Genomic DNA, 18,049 nt, shown 5'->3' with positions numbered 1-18,049 from the left:
TAAGTTTAAAGATCTGTATCCATCAGCTTTTGCTGCATGACACACCACCCCAAAATTTAGCAGCTTTCGATTCTGCAGGTCAACCACTTGGGTTGAGCTCTGCTGGGAGGTTCTCTGGTCCTGGCTGGGCCCACTCATGCAACTGCGGTCAGCTAGTGGGTTGGCTGGGAACTGGCTGTGTAGAATGGCCCCAAGTAGCTCATCTTGCCCTGTGAGTCTTTCAGCCTCCAGCAGGCTATCCTGAACTTGTTCGTGTGGTGGCTGAGCATGGTTCTATGAGACTGAGTGGAAGTTGTAAGATCTCGTGAGACCAGATTCAAAATCAGTCCAGTATCATTTCTGCTGCAATCTATTGGACAACATAAGTCACAAGGCCAGCCACATTCAAGGGGTGGGGAAAGAGACACCTCCTCTTACTGCAAAGAGCTGCAAAGTCACGTAGCAAGAAGGATTGTGGTCATTTTGCAATCACAAGGCCCTTGATGGCCAAGTCTCTCTCCACCCATCCACAATCTCCACTCCCTTCAGGTCAGCTGGCCCTGCCCCCTCCACTGAGAAAGCCTTCCTAGGCTGTTCCCACCCATTCTATAGCCCTGCCCAGGACAGCTGCTGCTCCTGAGGCCCCCAAGGAGGTGAGGGAGCTGTCTGTCTGCCTGGATTGTGGCAAAAGCTATGTCCCCCTCCCCAGGGCTAGTCCACGATAGGATTTCTGAGCCACTGTGTCTCCTGCAGCTCGTGTGGGCCACTTCGAGCCAGCTGGGCTGTGGGCGGCATCTGTGCTCTGTGGGCCAGGCAGCCATGGAAGCTTTTGTCTGTGCCTACTCCCCTGGGTAAGCCCCCATGACGGCAGCTGCCCTGCCACTCCTGCTGGGTTGTCTGGGAGGCAGGGAAGGATGCTTTCACCCACAGTGACATGCCCACCCACGCGCCTGGCGGCCTTTACCCATTGGCGGGAGGGGGAAGAAGCAGAAAGGGAAAGGGTGAAGATTCTGGCCATGCAGATGTGCCTTCCCAGAAGCATGACCCTAGTTTCAGGGAATTTGCCCAGGACTAGTTTGGAGGTCATCTTCTGTTTCCTAGGGAATCTCCCCATCTTATCCGGCTCCCTGACTCCCAGCGGAGCCAGAGGAGCTGAGGGGCCCTTGGGGCAGGCAGCAAGGCCCTTGCAGACCCTTGGCACTTGCTCTCACAGAGGCAACTGGGAGGTCAACGGGAAGACAATCGTCCCCTATAAGAAGGGAGCCTGGTGTTCACTCTGCACAGCCAGCGTCTCGGGCTGCTTCAAAGCCTGGGACCACGCAGGGGGGCTCTGTGGTGAGTGTCCCCCCCACCTGCCCCCTCCTGGGGCAGCAGGCACACGAGGGCTTGGCCTGGTGATCCTGGGGTGGGTGGCAGCTTCCTGAGGGGCTGTCTGGGAAGCCCTGGCCCTCAGCACCCAGGGAGGCTCCCCCCTCATCTGGCCAGAGGTCCCCAGGAACCCATGTCGCATCAGCTGCCGGAACCACGGATATCTAAACATCAGCACCTGCCACTGCCACTGTCTCCCTGGCTACACGGGCAGATACTGCCAAGGTGAGAGGCACTGGAGTTCCAGATCGCGACTGCCAAGGGGACCCAGTGCACCGGCAGGCAGCCCCCTAGGGGCGAGGAGGGAGGCCGAGACCGAGTGTGCACACGTCTGCCTGTGTGGCGTGTCCCGGGGCTGTTAACACTTACCGAGAGTGCTTTGAGGGAGTCTCGCATGTGTTGGGGGTGCTAACCATGTATGTGCTGAGTGTGCACACTGCATTTATGGAGCACCGACTGTCTGCCAGACCCTGGAGCTGTGTAGGGGATTCAAAGTAGAATCAGATTTGGCCCCTTGGGCTCTGGGATGGTGGGAGGAGAATAGAGTTAGGAACCAGAAGTGAATTCTTATCCCACTGCCCCCACCCCACCCTGCTCTGTGACTGGGGGCAGGTCACCTCCCAAATCCCAGTTTGCCTCTTTCTACAACGGGGATCAAACCAAAGACACCATGCGTGGCAGCAGTTGGAAGCCCCGATGGGTTCTATCTCTGTGAGGGGTATTCTTGCTGTGGTTGGCATTTGTGAATGTTCGAGGCCTGTGTGGGGAAGCATGGTGTCCAGGTGGCTGGGGGCTGAGCGCTCTGCCCTCCTGCCCTGCCCTGGCAGTGCGGTGCAGCGTGCAGTGCGTGCACGGCCGGTTCCGGGAGGAGGAGTGCTCCTGTGTCTGCGACGTGGGCTACGGGGGAGCCCAGTGTGCCAGTGAGTACTGCCCCGGCCTCCTTTGGGGGGTGTCAGCTCCCAGGAGCCCACACTGTGCGTCTCCTCCCAACCCGTCAGTCAGTGACGTCACATCCGTAGCTCAGAATCGGCCACAGTGTGGGGAATTACACCACCGAAATTGGCAAATACTACGTACGAACTGTGTTTTTTTTTTGAGGGGGGCGTGCGAGAGAGTTCCTTGTTACACATTTACCAGCACACCACTGCCCCCACTCACTCTCCAGTTTGGAGCAGGTAGCCGGAGGAAGGGACGCTTTGGCTGCAGCTCCCTGGCAGGGCGGGAGAGGGTGACGATTCTGAGGTCCACACACACTGACTCAGCACCCCCGACCCAGCCAAGGCGCACTTTCCCTTCCACACCTGCGACCTGAGGATCGATGGAGACTGCTTCATGGTGTCTTCAGAGGCGGACACCTACTACAGAGCCAAGCTGAAATGCCAGGTGATGGCTGTCCCCTGCCTTCCCTGGAACCCCCAGGGTCTCAAGTGAGGGACTTAATGGAGGGACCCTAGACTGACAGCTGGTGCCTTCGACTTCTCTGACCTTACACCCTTCATTAGCATAAGGCAGGGGGCCCAGACTCAAAGGCTCATGGAAGCTGGGAGGTCACTTAATGACCTGAGGGACCCAGAGACTAGGTGCCACCCAACCTCTACCCAAGGGAGCTGACCTGACTGGGCTTCAGCTGCAGGTCACCACGCAGGAATTTGAGTTCAGCGTGGCCAGAACTTGGGGTTTTTCAAGAGAACCAGAGATCCAGATTTTCGTTGGCATCTCAGTGTATTAATGCTGGCAGTCAGTTTGAATGCGTGTAAGACACTGTGCAGGGGAAACAAAACCTTTCCGGGGGCAGGACCCTGCTGGGGTCTCCAGGCTGCCAGTTGGGCTCCTGTGCTCGGAGAGAGGAGAAGCAGGCAGGGGGAGAGCGGAAGGGGGACCCCTATTCTTAGAGGCAGGAGGCTGTCAGGGCCAGGGGTGACAACAGCCCTGCCAGCGCACACATTTGGCGTCCATAGTCATGCGGGGTGGCAGGAAGGGCAGGAGAGGCCGGCACGAGCTCTGGGGGCCCTGCCAGTCTGGTGTGACCAGGGCGGGGGTTACAGAGAAAAGGCGGGGTGCTGGCCCAGATCGAGAGCCAGAAAGTGCAGGACATCCTCGCCTTCTACCTGGGCCGCCTGGAGACCACCAATGAGGTGACCGACAGCGACTTCGAGACCAGGAACTTCTGGATTGGTGAGTGCCTGGCTGGTTGGGGCCGCGGCCAGTGCGGGGTCTTGATGCTTCTTGTTGCTCCAGGAATCCTGGGTCATGGCAGCCCAGAGCAGGGACAGCAGATTGCAAGGGTGTGGCAAGGGCTTGGCACCCAGGCTGGGGCCAGCAGCTGGGCTGCCCACCCCTTCCCCCGGGAGAGGGCCAAGGGGCAAGACCCAGCAGGGGGCTGGCAGCGCTTGGAGCAGGGGCCGGAAGGGGCCCAGGGGTCTCAGGTGGGGGTAACCTCAGCTCCCTCGGCCCAGGGCTCACCTACAAGACCGCCAAGGACTCCTTCCGCTGGACCACGGGGGAGCACCAGGCCTTCACGAGTTTTGCCTTCGGGCAGCCTGACAACCAGGGGTGAGTGTGGGGCGCCCTCCCCCCAGGCTTCAGGCTCCACTGAAGAGCATCCCCAGCCCGCTGCCTGGCTGGGCCCTCTGAGGCCTGGGCCTTGCCTGGTGCCCATGGCCAGGGAAGTCTGGGCACAGCTGGGGTGGGCACAGTGCTGAGGTGAGGGAGATGTAAATCAGAAGGCCTGTCACCTAAAGACAGGGTCCCCAAGAAGACTCCATCTATCTACCTGTCCCCACTGTGCCCCAATGTGTCTCCAGCCTCCATGTATCGTCCCTTCACCCTCCACCATCCCTCCGTCCCCCAGCTCTGCCTGCATTAGTCCCCTGGCTCTGGCGTTCTGTAGCTGTCCACCCACATGCGTCCTTTCTGTACACAGCCACTGGCCACCCTGTACCGAGAGGACCTTCTGGTCATGTGGTCTTCAAAGCCCAGGAATGCCCAGGGCAGGGGTGGAGGTGGTCAGGCTGTGTGGCTGCCGAGGCTCCAGCTCTCTCACCTGGCCCTCCTCACCCAGCGTCTGGAGGAAGTCCAGGCCTGGTTGGCTCCCAGGCACTCCTTCTGCTTGCTGGGAGGGAAGGACACGGGCCTGTTCCAGGTGCCCAGTGCCTCCACTGGCTGCCATGGCAGAGTGTGCAGGGGGGTGGGTGGGACTGTTACCCAGGCAGCGCTCCGGGGCAGGGATGGGGCCTCAGAGCGGGTCTGGCTCCCAGTGGCCCCAGCTGCAGGTGGATGGGGTGGAGGGTTTAAGTCTCTCCCCACTCCTGATGTCATGCCTCCACGCTGTGTACCTGACATCCTGGCCAAGCAGGTTTGGCAACTGCGTGGAGCTGCAGGCATCGGCTGCCTTCAACTGGAATGACCAACGCTGTAAAACCCGGAACCGTTACATCTGCCAGTTTGGTGAGGGCCTTCCCACGACTCCCTGTGACTCCCTTCTCTGATCCCTGTCCCCTGGGGTACTGCTAGCCCGTTGCGGGGTGCTAGGATATCTAGTTCACAGGTCTGGAGTGTGTCTGAGCACACAGGCCACTGAGGATGCTCTGCTGGGGGCCTTGTAGCTGTGAGTCCCTGCGGCCGAGGCAGAAACAACAGGCCCAGCATCACGCAGCATGGCCACACAGAGGCAGGACCGGAACTGCAGCCTGGCGGGGGTTTCTCTAATGACCCTCTCCTCTTACCATGAAAGCTGCTATCTGGGTCCTTGTTGTGTTCTCTGTGTTCCCTGATGACTTGGAGCCCAGTGAACCATGCTGGAGGGCAGAGGTGGATCCGGCCCAGCACCAGCTCCCAGTAGCCCCTGCTAGAAGGGTCTAGAGTTCCACGTGGGACCATGGCCATGGGAACTTCCAGACCGAGTGCAGCCAGGTTCCCATCCCACGACTGCCTGGGCTGCCACCAACGCCCAATCCCTGCTGCTTCCTTTCCAGCTCAGGAGCACATTTCCCGGTGGGACCCAGGGCCCTGAGGCCTGGCCAGGAAGCTCCCCTGCCAGCCCCTGGGAGCACCTGCTCTGCTTGCCCATCTGCCCACCTGTCTGGAACAAGGGCCAGGCGAGGACTTCGTGCCCAGTGTCTGAAGAGGTCTCAGACCTGCGCGATGCAGGAAGTTGGGCAGAGGGTGGCAGGGAGGCCAGTGAGGGAGGGAGAGGGAGTGCTAGAAGAGCCTGGAGCCCCTTAGCCTGCTTTTGATGGGAAGATGGGCTTCAATTAGGGGCCGAAGCAGAAGCCAGGGCCAGCGGTCAGAAGAGACTGCTCTCCCCCTTCCTGGCCAGATGTAGCCCACAATGGAGTAAACTAAGTTATGAATCAGCTGGACTTGCGAATGGAATGCTTGTTTTGAAGGGGAATTTAGGTGACTTAGGATAGTCCTGGGAAGACCAGAGGGGACCTGAGGCTTCACTGCGGTTGCCCTTACCCACCCAGTTCCTTTCCTGGGCACCCTCATGATCCAGGCCACCCTCTGGACGTTTTTAGGCTCCCCAGTAAGGTGGAAGACCAGACTCTCTGCCTCACTGAGGGGTCTTTTTTCCATCAGTTGCCATGGCTGGGCCCTAGGTAGGCAGTGTAGAAACTGCTCTGAACGTCTGGGAAGTGGCGTGTGTGTCTCGTCTCCACTGGTGGGGTACTCTGACATATCAGGACTGGTGGCATAGTCAGAAACCGCAGTCCCACTCCCTTGCCCATCCTCAAACATCATGGCTGAACTTACATGTGTTAGACACGTAATAAACATGTGACATCTGTTAACTCACTGAACCCCTCCCACTTCCTCACTGACAAGGGAATACTACCCCCATTTTACCGTTGAAGCAGTGGAGGCACCGAGAGGTTGAGTAACTTGCCCAAGATCACACAGCTGGGAATCACACCCAGTCAGTCTGGCTATCATTTAATCTTTCCATTTTCTTTTGCTGGTTCAGCCTGTTCAATCAGGGGCCTACAGCTCTTTGGGCCCCGGCTTAGAGTGCGGGCACACGCGGGGTGTCCACACAGATGCCTCCTACTATCTCCACCACCCCCAAAGGAGGGAGCCAGACACTTGTGGCAGGGCTGAGCCACAGGACCCTGCTTCAGGCATTTGCTCAAGGTCGCTTGCGAGGACCCGGCCTCAGGCTTCTGGGCTGGTTCGCTCACTCACCGCCCCCGCCCCCCGCCGCCGCGGGTGGGGGCGCCCTGCTCTCCCGCCTTGGTCCCGTATGTAAGCTGTAGGCAGGCATCCGGCCGCAACTCCTCCAGGACGCGGGACAGGGGACGTGATCCCTCTGCAGGAGCCGCAGCCACACGCGCTGGGAGATGTCGCCCTGCGTCCAAGCGGCTCCCACCACCAGGGCCGCGTCGGGTGCACGCGCCCCGTGGGAGCCAGGCCGCGCACGCGCAGCCCGCCCCCGCCTCCCGCCGTGCGGCAGTCACCGGCCGAAGCCCTTCTGCAGGCTGCCCGCGCCCACCGGGGAGCTGGCCCGGTCCCCGCTAGGCCCCCTGCGGGTGGCGGTGAGGCGGCTCGGCAGCCGGGACGAGTGTCGGAGTCGTGAGTACGCTCTGCGCGCGCCCGCCGGGGCCGGGGAGGAGCGGGCAGCACAGGTGGGGCGGCCGACCCCAGACCCCCCCACGCCTAGCGGACAACCGGCCGCGCCGTCATGAGGAGGGGGGTGCGCAGGTGTCCCTGGGGGCGGAGTCACCTCCCGCGTCCGCAGGTGTAGACACCGGGTGCGGAGAGACCCGACTTCGGCTCCGGAGGGAGTCCGCGGGCCACACGCAGGGAAAGGCAGGGCTGCCGGTCCCGTCACCTCCATGGCCCGCCTGGCTTTGGCTCCCTGAGGAGTGATGGGGCGCGTGGGGAGGCTGGCAGGGTTTGGGAACATTTGTGCCTCCCTGGAGCGCGCTGTCCCGCTGTTGGCTCACGTCTCCCCCCTGTCGCAGTTCCTTGCCGCTGTGCCACCGAGCCCTGGTGTCCCGGGCAGCCCTAGCGTCCTCCCTTTAGTCTTTCATTCAGCCTGGCCTGGTATGTCCGTATGCCCAGCACCCCCGAGAGCCGGTACAGACTACGAAATCAAAGGTGTTGACAAAGGAATCACTATTTGTGACACAGAAAGATTCTGTACCTCGCAGTGGGTCCCTGGAGTGTGTTCTGGAAAACCTTCAAGGCATGACTGAAATATTTCTGTCTCTGTGGAGTTTTTTCTGGGGAACTTATTTTTCCTTGATAGGGCAAACGCTTCCAAGCCAGGTGTGTGTCTTCAGCAAAGTCTGTGAAGGTATGGAGGGGGATGAGTGGGGCCGGTGAGCGTCCCATCTGGTTCTTTGAAAGCCCCCGCCTGTGTTTAGCTTCCCCAGGGGACAGAGAGGCAGGGCCTGCTGAGTGTGGCTGGGACTGAGTGGGAACCAGCCAGTGTCAAGAGGGAGAAAGAGGAACAAGCCATCTGGGCTTCCGAGGAGAAAGGAGGCCTTCTCCTGAGGTTTTCCTCAGCACTGGGCAGGGGACCCCCCGTGGTGTGCCTATGGCTCTAGCTAGTGTTCCGAACCGAGGTTCTAGAAGGCAAAGCTTGCTCTTGGTCCCAAACATGGTGCTTTGTAGGCTTTCCAAATGCTTTGGTTGCAAACCTCTAGCTGTAAAAAGTCGAGCACGTGCTTTCAATATGTTTATACATACTTAATAACGAATTATCTCCATGTACTGTCATACTAAAATATTATGTACATTATGAAAGAGACACAGATAAAAACTTTAAAAGGTAAAGATAAAGATGAATGTAAGTTTCTTAATATTTTCATTATGCACTTGAAGGGATTGCCTTGTGGTGTGCTTGGGAAGTGCCTTCCGCTCTCTTGGGACGATGCATGTAGAGGATTCCGGTCTCATAGCCTAGGCTGCCTAAAGAACAAGGCATCTATTGGGCATTGCCTGCCTGTGGTCTCGGCCAAGAGTTAAGAGTTGGCAGGACAGGCCAGCCGCAATGGCTCACGCCTGTAATCCTAGCACTCTGGGAGGCCGAGGCGGGCGAATTGTTTGAGCTCAGGAGTTCGAAACCAGCCTGAGCAAGAGCGAGACCCTGTCTCTACTAAAAATAGAAAGAAATTAATCGGACAACTAAAAATATATAGAAAAAATTAGCCGGGCATGGTGGCGCATGCCTGTAGTCCTAGCTATTCCGGAGGCTGAGGCAGACGGATTGCTTGAGCCCAGGAGTGTGAGGTTGCTGTGAGCTAGGATGACGCCACGGCACTCACTCTAGCCAGGGCAAAAGAGTGAGACTCTGTCTCAAAAAAAAAAAAAAAAAAGAGTTGGCAGGACAGCCAGGCATGGTCGCACGCACCTGTAGTCCCTGCTACTCGGGAGGCGGAGGCAGGAGGATCACTTGAGCCCAGGAGTTGGAGGTTGCTGTGAGCTAGGCTGACACCATAGTACTCTAGCCTGAGCAACAGAGCAAGACTCTGTATCAAAAAATGAAAATAAGATAACTTATAAAAAAATAAAATGTTTTGGAACTAGATAGAAGTGAGGGTTGCACAACATTGTGAATTCACTAAATGCCACGAAATTGGTTTATATTGTGTGGATTTAACCTCAATTTTTTTTTTTGTATTTGTTAATAGTTTATTTATCAAGAGAAACTATTCTTCAGCCCACATATTCATAGCTCAGGAACACAGGTGTCAGTGGAAACTTCTGTGTAAATCAACCCAAAGAAATTCTTTTATGTTCCAAAATCACTTTACACTCTGAAAGATGCCAGCCTTCCTCATCTCCTCAAAATCTTTCATAGAATCATAATTTCTGTAGAAATCTGCATATGCCTTCTTTCTTGGTTCAGCCACACCAAACTTATACAAAGCTGCAACCCCCAGGGATACGATGAATGCTCCAACAATATGAATCCACAGACGCCTGGCCAGGAGGCCACGCATCTGAGGTTTCGGCAAAGAGCCGGAAGCCATGGTAGTTACTGTCCTTGATGGGTATGCCAACCTCAACGCGTCCTTCCTGGCTGACGGAGAAACGAACAGCCTAACCTCAATTTTTTTATAACAGGGACAATGGTTGGACACAGGATTTTGGGAAGAGTCAGAGAACCAGGCTGGGGCCTTTGTGGCCAGAAATAGTGCCCCAAATTCTGCTGCAAAGCCAGTTTGTATAGATTCCCGAGCTACTGCTGCCGGGCCTGGGAACTGCAGAATATACTCCCGACAGCAGTGACATGGGAGCCACCTCTGTGGCAACCTCACCTCTGCTGTGGCAACTAGACAGGCTCTGCCAGTTCATAACTGTGTGACCAGATTCTCATTTCAGATGCAGCCTCTTCCATCAGCGTTCCTGGTGCCACAGCTCAGAGTTGGCCAGCACTTCCCTCACTAATGTATTTACTTATCAAGGCCACTGCAAAGGACGTATCTTTGGGGCCATCTCAGCATTCATGGGTGGGGGTGGCAGTGAGCAGGTCACACATGAAAAGTCCATTCCAGCATTCTCGTCTGCAGGTGAGACAGCATAACACAGTGCTTCTCCAGGTTGGTCCCCAGACCAGCAACATCAGCGTCGCCAGAGAACTTGTTAAAAACGCAAATTCTCAGCTGCCCAAACCTCCTGAATGGGAAACTCTGAAGGTGGGGCTGGGTGACCTGAGTTTTAACAAGGCCTCCAGGTGCTTCAGGTGCAAGCTCAAGTTTGAGCACCGCTGGCAGGGCACGGAGTTTGAGTCTGAAGCCAGCCCACCTGGATTCAAACACAGGCTTTGCCACTTAATAACTGATTTTTTTGCCAAGTTACTTAACACCTGGGTTGACCACTTGTGCAATTTGCCTGGCACTGTCCTGACTTTAGCACTGAAAGTCCCACATCCTGGGAAACCCCTCAGTCCCACGCAAACTGGGACAGTTGGTCACCCTAAAACTGCAGCCCCCAAACCCCGGGCCATGGACCAGTATCCATCTGTGGCCTGTTAGCAACCGGGTCTCACAGCAGGAGGTAAGTGGTGGGCAAGCAAGCGAAGCTTCTTCTGTGTTTACAGCTGCTCCCCATCAATTGCATCACTGCATAAGTTCCGCCTCCTGTCAGATCAGTGGTGACATTAGATTCTCATAGAAGCACGAGCCCGTCTATACACTGCACATGTGAGGGTTCTAGGTTGCCCACTCCTTATGAGGATCTAATGCCTGATGATCTGAGGTGGAGCTGAGGCAGTGATGCTAGCACTGGGGAGTGGCTGCAAATATAGATTATCATTAGCAGAGAGGTTTGACTGCACAATAAATGCAATGTGCTTGGATCATCCCGAAACCATCCTCCCCCGGCCCCTGTCCATGGAAAAACTCTTCCATGAAACCGATCCCTGGTGACATAAAGGTGGGGGACTGCTGCCCTAAAACATCTCTCTGCCGCATTTCCTTCTTTTGTAAAATGAGAATAATAAAATGAGTTACTGTATTAAACTGTTGGGAACAGCCTGGCAAGAGTAAACACTAATGAGTGTCCACTCAGCTAAGCTAGCGCTCCAACTTTTCAGTTTCTCCGTCAGCATTATGCCGTGTAAACTTCACTTTTTAACATCAGTGCTTAAAACTGTGCCCAGCACGTAGTAAACATTTAGTAAGTCTTAGCTCTTAATTAGCATTATTAGCTATTGGCTAATATTATTTGGTCACAGTTGAGTCCAGGTTTCAAGGAACTATCAAACAATTAGAACCACCCCAATGACTCAGGCTGGCCCTGTAGAATCCTAAATGTCAGCACGTTCAACCCTGTCTGCTGTTATTTTCTTCTGTCGCCAGTCCTGCACCCTCAGAGTCCATTCCCAGGTCACCTTCCCAGATTTTTGCCAATTATCAGGTAGCCGAATCTTGCCATTCTTTTGGTGATTCAGTATCTTCCTCCTCAATTTTTTTTGGTGATTCTGTATCCTCCTAGACTTGAAGTTGTCATTGGCCCCCTGGGGCCTGCAGGGATCTGACTTGTTATTTAAGTCTGGAGAAAATGAGGGGTCGGGTAGGGCACCCAGGGAGATGCCAGGTTGTCACAGGTGTGTCGTATGAGGAGACGCCAGCTGCTGGCTACAGCAGTCTGTGTTGCTGCTCGCAAAAGAAGGCTGTTCCCCACTCAGGGGTCATGGGGTGGGGAAACCCAGGCTGATCGAGGTCCTGACATCTTCAGCACACTGCTTCCCAGGTCACCCAGGGCATTGGCATTCAGGTGGCCAAGTCAGGAGGGTGGAGGGTCACTCAGAGGCTGCTACACTCCACCCTGAAAGTAGCACCCATCCTTCCCACACCTCTCCACGGGCCACACCTCAGCCACATAGCACACCTAGCTAACTGAAAGGGAGTTTCTGTCACCAAGAGGATTGGTTCGGCCAACAAGGGTGGCTCTGTGGGGGTGGGGGGCACCCAAGGCTTACCTGACTTCCTGTGTGGCCCTATTTTAATATAGTATAGTCTCTGGTCTCTATACTCCACTGTTTCCCAAATAAAGACCTTTCAAGATGTGAATCCACTTGAGGGTCGTGTTATAATCATTGGCTCAAGCTTTAAGTTTGGTTTTTTACTCTCTTGGCTTTATAGCTACAAAATATTAACATTCCTGGGTTTTCTAACCATGGCCTGAGCAAAGAATTTGTATTTTGAGCTTGTCTTTCTTTTCATTTAAGCTGTGTGGTGCTATTAGCACAACCACCCTGCCCGCAGCTCTTGACCTCAGTGTGATCTTTGTGCTCTTGTATGGCAGGAGCCACTAGGTCCCCCGAAGCCTTGCCTTTGATGGGCGCTTTGTTCCAGGGGACCACAGGATTAACTGTCTTGCCATGGCATGCCGTGGGCTGTCTGTGTCCTGTCCTTTAATACCACCTGGATTTTCACCGTCCTCTGGCCACTTACCAGCCTTAGATCAGCCCTGTTTCCTTCAGGGCTTCTTGCTCCATCCACTCCTGGTTCTATTTTTGTCTTAATCAAGGTTCTTAATTTTAAGCAACAGAAACTAATTCTGGCAACTCTAAGCAGAAAAGGAGTTTGTTGAAGATGCTGGTTAGTTCCCAGGAGCTCTGAAAGCGTTGGGGAGTCAGATCTGGAAGGGGCCACGCAGCACAGCTGGCCTGATGGAGACCCCACGGGCTCTCCTGGGCACAGAAACAACTAGCGGCACCTTTAAAAGCTGGAAGCATGCCTGTAATCCTAGCACTCTGGGAGGCCAAGGCGGGCGGATTGTTTGAGCTCAGGAGTTCGAAACCAGCCTGAGCAAGAGCGAGACCCTGTCTCTACTAAGGAAATTAATCAGACAACTAAAAATATATAGAAAAAAATTGGCCGGGCATGGTGGCGCATACCTGTAGTCCCAGCTATTTGGGAGGCTGAGGCAGAACGATCACTTGAGCCCAGGAGTTTGAGGTTGCTGTGAGCTAGGCTGACGCCACGGCACTCTGGGCAACACAGTGAGACTCTGTATCAAAAAAAAAAAAAAAAAAAAAAGCTGGAAGCAGCTGCTGCTTCCATCAATTGCTGAGATGATGATGCTTCCCGTCAGCCACTTTCATTCAGAGCTGGGCATGTGGGTCTGTTTGGAAGAGCTAAGTCCTGTGCCCAGCCCCTCGCCGCAAGGGAGACTGGGGGATGGGGGCTGAGAAGGGGCATTTACAGCTTTCCTGGGAGACAGGCTCCATCTCAAAATTCAGGGACACCTCTGACACAGGAAGGGGGTTCAGATGTGGGGCAGCCAGAAGAATGACTCCTGCCCACCGTAAGAAGCCACCTGGTGCACCTGGGACTCGGCTGCCAGTGCTGGCCTTGTCAGCCCCATGACTCACTGGTCAGGGACCCTGTGCAGGGGCAGCAGGTAGCAGAGCCGTCACCCTGTGTGACAGGAGCAAGGCCTGGGGGTGCCGGCAGAACCAGGCCCCCCTGCCTGTCGCTGAGCCCACTGAATATCTGCGGTAAGGCATCTGACTTTCTGCCACAGTGTCTTGGGCCTGGGGCAGGAGACTGAGATGGTATCGCTCCCGCCAGTGTGCTCTCCCCATGGCCCTGGACACGTCCGTCACTCTGCCTGTAAGTCTGGGTGGTAACAGCACCCACCACCGTGCAAGGCGCTTGCGAGGAGTAAATGAGCCGATGCCGGGCGGGTGGTAGGAATTCAGTCGCCGTTAGCTGCTGGTTACAGTCTTCAATCTGGGACGCAACACAGTCCCCCTTTCCTGCCGTGCGCCACCTGATGACATCTGGACGTGTCTGGAAGTCACTCGGTGACCTCTGGGACCAGTTGCTCCCTGTGTCCACCCCCTTCTGCTCCTGCCCTTTGTCCTTATTCTTGTCCTTCCAGCAGTGTGGCCTCTCTGTGTCGTTCTTCTGCTTTCTTCCCACCTAACTGCCGACCTTTCCAGTCGTGTGTCACCTGCTGTCCTTCGTTATGACTCGTTCATTAACTGCCCTGCCCATGTTCCAGGCCCACAGCTGTGGTGTGTGAGAGCACGTGTCTCCTGGCAAGTGTGTCTGGGGAGCTTTGGGAGGGACAAATACAGAGCAAACACCTCCAGCACACTTCCAGCGGTTGGCCCTGTGATGGTTCTTCATTTATTCAGCAGACACCAACTGAGCACTTCCTGGCCCTGAGCGAGTGGTGGGGACACAGCAGGAAGTGGGCTTCCTTCTCGAGGGTCCCTCCGCTAGGAGACCTGCCTGTGGTGCAGTTCGGGGATATGTCACTTGACTTCTCAGCCCTCCCTTGAATGGGCTCCAGCTGCCTCTAGACTTCAGACCCACACATACATCTCTTTGATGTACGTGGAAAAGTGCACGAAACAGGAATCGCCCAGCAAGTGGGGACAGCCCAAGGCTGCCTTGAGCAGACCGTTTCGACGCTGGCTGGGCCCCTCCATACACCATTTCTCCACACTCTTGCCCTCTCTGGGCCTGAAAGCAGTGCCTCTTGCATTTTTTCTGTTCCCAGCACAGTTGCAGATGTTCGTTTCCAGGATACACTTGGGGTTGGGTTTCCCTGCCGGCTGGTGGACAGTGACCGGCGAGGAGTAAATGCTGGGAGACAATGTGGGTGAGCACTGGGGCTTTGGGAAGATCCCTGCCCAGGAATCGAGAAGCACGGACGACAAATGGTGAAGCTGGTGAAATGCTTCATGTCCTCGTGCGCGTTCACCTGGCCTCCCTGGGCCTCTTTTTATGTGTCTGAGCATGGCGAGTAAAGATATTTGCCTTTCTTACTTCACAAGGTTCTTGTACAAAATGCTATGGGGGAGCCTCCACCGATCCTTCTAGACACAGATGTGGCCCTTCCGTCAGCAGCACCTAGAGTCAGTGTCACCAAGACGGCAACAGTGGGACAATGGTCCTCTTGGAGCCCTGCTCTCTGCTTCCTTGGGCCCAGGACGCCCATTAGGAACCAGTCTGCAGATTTTAGGACCCCTTTGTATTTTCTTCTCAAAAATGTCTCGTGCTAACACTTGGCTGCTATGCTTAATTGGCAACCATAAAATTCTACCATAAACCACCTTTAAGAAAAAATGTGGGTGAGAGGTTCTTAATTTGAATTTCAGATCTATTAAATTCACTTCTGTAGGATTTCATAAAGCATTATTGGCCTCCCTAACCAGCCAAGAGTTGGGGCCACCTCTACCCAGGAGCACGCACGCCCCAGAGTCCAGCCCAGAAGGGAGCCAGCTGTGGCTGCCACATCTTGTTCTGGGCCCCTCGAGATGCTTTCTTTTGAGCTCAAAGTGAAATAATCTGGGTCTTGGGTCTGGAAGGTTTTCTGTCTGAGGGCAATGATTTGGGGGTGAACTTTAAATTGTTTTGTAAAACAGCCCATTTTGCTTCTCCCTGGGAGCCCTGCCAGCTGTCATGGCAGTGGCCCGCGCAGGGGCCTGGCGCAGGGCAGGTGTGGGGCGGGGGCCTGGCAGCGGGTAGGCCAGTGGGCGGGCAGCGGGCAGAGGCTCTCTATCCTGGGCGGGTGGCAGAGGACACTCGAGAATTAACCCTGACCAGGGCTGCGTGTCTCCTCAGAGGACACGAGGACCCCAGGTATCCCCCTTCTGCCTTCTAATGGTAGCACCCCAAATTCAAGGTCGTGGGCGATGGGGTCGATTCCCAGGGTTGATTCAGGTCTGAAGGAAACAGCAGAGCACCCTTGCCCACCCTCAAGTTTTGTTTTGGAGTGTGCCAAAGGGACTGTTTGCCTCTTTGTCCTGGGGGACCTCTAGGACAACCCTTTGGGGCCTGAGCCCAGCCCTGAGTAGGGGGGCCCGGATCCGTCAGAGACCAGGCCAGGCTGCCTGTGGCCCAGGCGTGCGTGCTGCAGGGAAGGGCCAGCCAGGAGCAGGCAGGGCCCTGTGCATGCGCCCGTCCCCTGCACCCCTTCCTTCCTCCTCTCATGCTCTGCCCCCTCTCTGTTCTCCCTTTAGATTGAGATATGGCTCGGGAGCCCACGCCTGGCCCTGCCCGGCCAGGCCAGAAGAGGCAGCAGGGCGCAGCCATCTTCTGGTAAGTCTGTCTGATGGCCTGCCAGGGAGGGAGGCTGGTCGCTGGCTTGGGTGGGGCTCTGGACTCCCTGGGACAGGACAAGGCTCCCAGAAGCCTCCCTGAGTGTGTTGCCCACTCAGGGCTCAAGCTGCTCGGGGCCTTCTCCCTCAGCCTCGGGCTTGGCCTGTGAATTTGACCCAGTGCATCCCAGCGCCCCTTCCATCTGGCATGACCCGCCACCATCCTGCTGGAGGCAGGTGCCTGTCCTTCCTGACTCTCACCTGGGGGCACTTGGGTTTGTTTTCCAGGTGTAGACCTTTGGGAAGTAGCAAAGGGGAACCTTTCTGGATGACATTGAGCCCCTAATTTGGGAAGTTTAATGCAATTTTAGAGAAACCTTTAAACATTTTCAGAAAGGAGCTCACCAACTTCTGCCAGCAAACAGGCCATTTTCATAGGTGCACGAGGGTGTGCGGGAGCCAGGCTGGCCTCTTTGTCCCCTCACTGGGCATGTGTAATGCCTGCAGTCAGCTCCTGGCCTTGCTGTGTGTGGACGTCTGGGTTGTGGCGGAGAGGTGGGAGGCAGTGGGGGCACCAGCTGCTGTTAGCAATGGCGCTGCTATAAACACCCTGGTTAGTACCGAGGGGTCGAGTTTCTTTGGTTTTCGCCTGGGCTCCTCTGCCCAGAAGTGGGATGGCAAGGCCGGGGTGTGAGCTGCTTTGAGATGTCCCTGTAGCTCCAGGACGACCTAAGAGAGATTAGGCCAAATCTCTCCCGGCCCCCAGCAGCCTAAGTCTGTGCCCCCCTGTAGTGTGCGCAGCTTTTTAACCTTGCAGAATTGCACGGCCGGGTGCTGGTTCGCGTCTCACACACGAGACTCATCTGGGGAGTCTGCTGGTACAGTTTGTAATTTTCTGGCTGATGGACGGTCCCAGGGAATCCGCTAGTACAGTTTGTAGTTTTCTGGCTGATGGATGGTCATGGTTATCACATGTGGTTTTTGAATGTGGCACTTTCAAGGCTGGGTGAACCCTTCCTCGGTCCTTCAGCACTAGTTGCCTTCATCCAATTGCATATTTCCACCCATCCTGGTGGGATCCAGTCCTGTGAGCTCTCCCTGGGGTGCTTTGGGGTGGGGCCGAACATGGAGGGACCGAGAAGCAATGGGACCAGACGATGCCTGTCGTGCAGGGACTCAGACCCCATTCAGAGGGTCCCCTGGCATTCAAGATCTGGGGCAGAGGTGACCTCCATAAGACCCAGTTTTCCCCAGGGGTCTCCAGTGAGGATGACCAAGTGCTTCCCCTGGGGCTAGGGCAACAGTGGGTGGGAGGCCATGGTGGGGGCTCGGCCCCTTGGGATGGTCTCCAGAGGAGGGACAGGTCGGGAAGGGGGCAACGGTGGATACTGGGCTGCTGGGTGACCTCGCAGACTGTAACCATTAGCACAGACCAAGGGGCAGCCGTGCTGCTCCCAGGGCACAGGCCTTAGCACTGGCAAAGGCAGTAAAGCCCCCAGCGGGGGAGGAACCCCAGCCTGCCAGCGTATGCTGCCAAACTGCAATTTCTTCCCCCAACCCCTGCTGCTCGTTTAGAGGTTGGCAGCAGTAGGTAAAATCCCCACGCTTAAAGCAGGCATTTTGGGAAACAGTAATGAGGCAAAGAACGAAAAATACTCCACCTTGTGCATTGGCCGGGAATCGAACCCGGGCCTCCCGCGTGGCAGGCGAGAATTCTACCACTGAACCACCAATGCCTCAGTGCCTGAGGCTCAGCAATGGCGGCCTAGGTGGTCAGCGTGGCCCCGCGGTCTCTGCCTGGTGTTTCCGGAGCAGTCCTGTTCCTCTGCGATGCGCCACCTCCGGCTCTGTCCTGGCCCCAGCCCTCCCTGCTGTCTTTCTTGGCCCTCGGGACAGCTGTCCTCCTGCCAGTGCCCCCGCAGCCCTCATCCCCGACCCAACCCCCGCTGCACCACCGCTCACTCTCCTTCCTCGTCCTCCGAGCGGAATCGCGCCCACCCAGATCTCTTGAAGCCAGAAAGCGGGGTGGGGGCGAGGGGGGCGTGGCCGAAACCTCATCTGCAGGCCTGGGGGCCCTGCGGGGTGAAGGGGAGGGGCCGTACCCCCTGTGTCCTCCATTCTGCTCCAGGGGCCCCCACAGGCCTCGCCCCTCTTGGACTGGGCTGGGGGCATGGGGAACTGTTCCAGAAA

General features: G+C 56.3%; 1 protein-coding gene and 1 non-coding gene across 2 annotated transcripts in view; one reads left to right on the top strand and one right to left on the bottom strand.

The window, feature by feature from the left end:
* Positions 1-5,385, top strand: part of CLEC18B (C-type lectin domain family 18, member B) — a 12,346-nt gene extending 6,961 nt beyond the window's left edge. The window contains exons 4-12 of the mRNA XM_012641569.1: positions 733-830; positions 1,193-1,314; positions 1,465-1,572; positions 2,175-2,267; positions 2,624-2,730; positions 3,393-3,522; positions 3,804-3,900; positions 4,703-4,794; positions 5,322-5,385. Coding sequence (XP_012497023.1) covers positions 733-830; positions 1,193-1,314; positions 1,465-1,572; positions 2,175-2,267; positions 2,624-2,730; positions 3,393-3,522; positions 3,804-3,900; positions 4,703-4,794; positions 5,322-5,359 — 885 coding nt within the window. The 3' untranslated portion in view covers positions 5,360-5,385. The remainder of the gene's footprint in view (positions 1-732; positions 831-1,192; positions 1,315-1,464; positions 1,573-2,174; positions 2,268-2,623; positions 2,731-3,392; positions 3,523-3,803; positions 3,901-4,702; positions 4,795-5,321) is intronic.
* A 12,139-nt stretch (positions 5,386-17,524) lies between these two features.
* TRNAG-GCC lies at positions 17,525-17,595 on the bottom strand. The gene has a single exon. It is a non-coding gene; the product is annotated as a tRNA-Gly (tRNA).
* Between the last annotated feature and the right edge of the window lie 454 nt (positions 17,596-18,049).

The sequence above is a fragment of the Propithecus coquereli genome, unplaced genomic scaffold, assembly GCF_000956105.1.
Source record: "Propithecus coquereli isolate 6110/MARCELLA unplaced genomic scaffold, Pcoq_1.0 Scaffold165, whole genome shotgun sequence".
In the NCBI taxonomy this organism is placed as follows: Eukaryota; Metazoa; Chordata; class Mammalia; order Primates; family Indriidae; genus Propithecus; species Propithecus coquereli.
The sequence above is the reverse complement of the archived record's forward strand: the minus strand, read 5'-3'. Positions and strand labels throughout refer to the sequence as shown.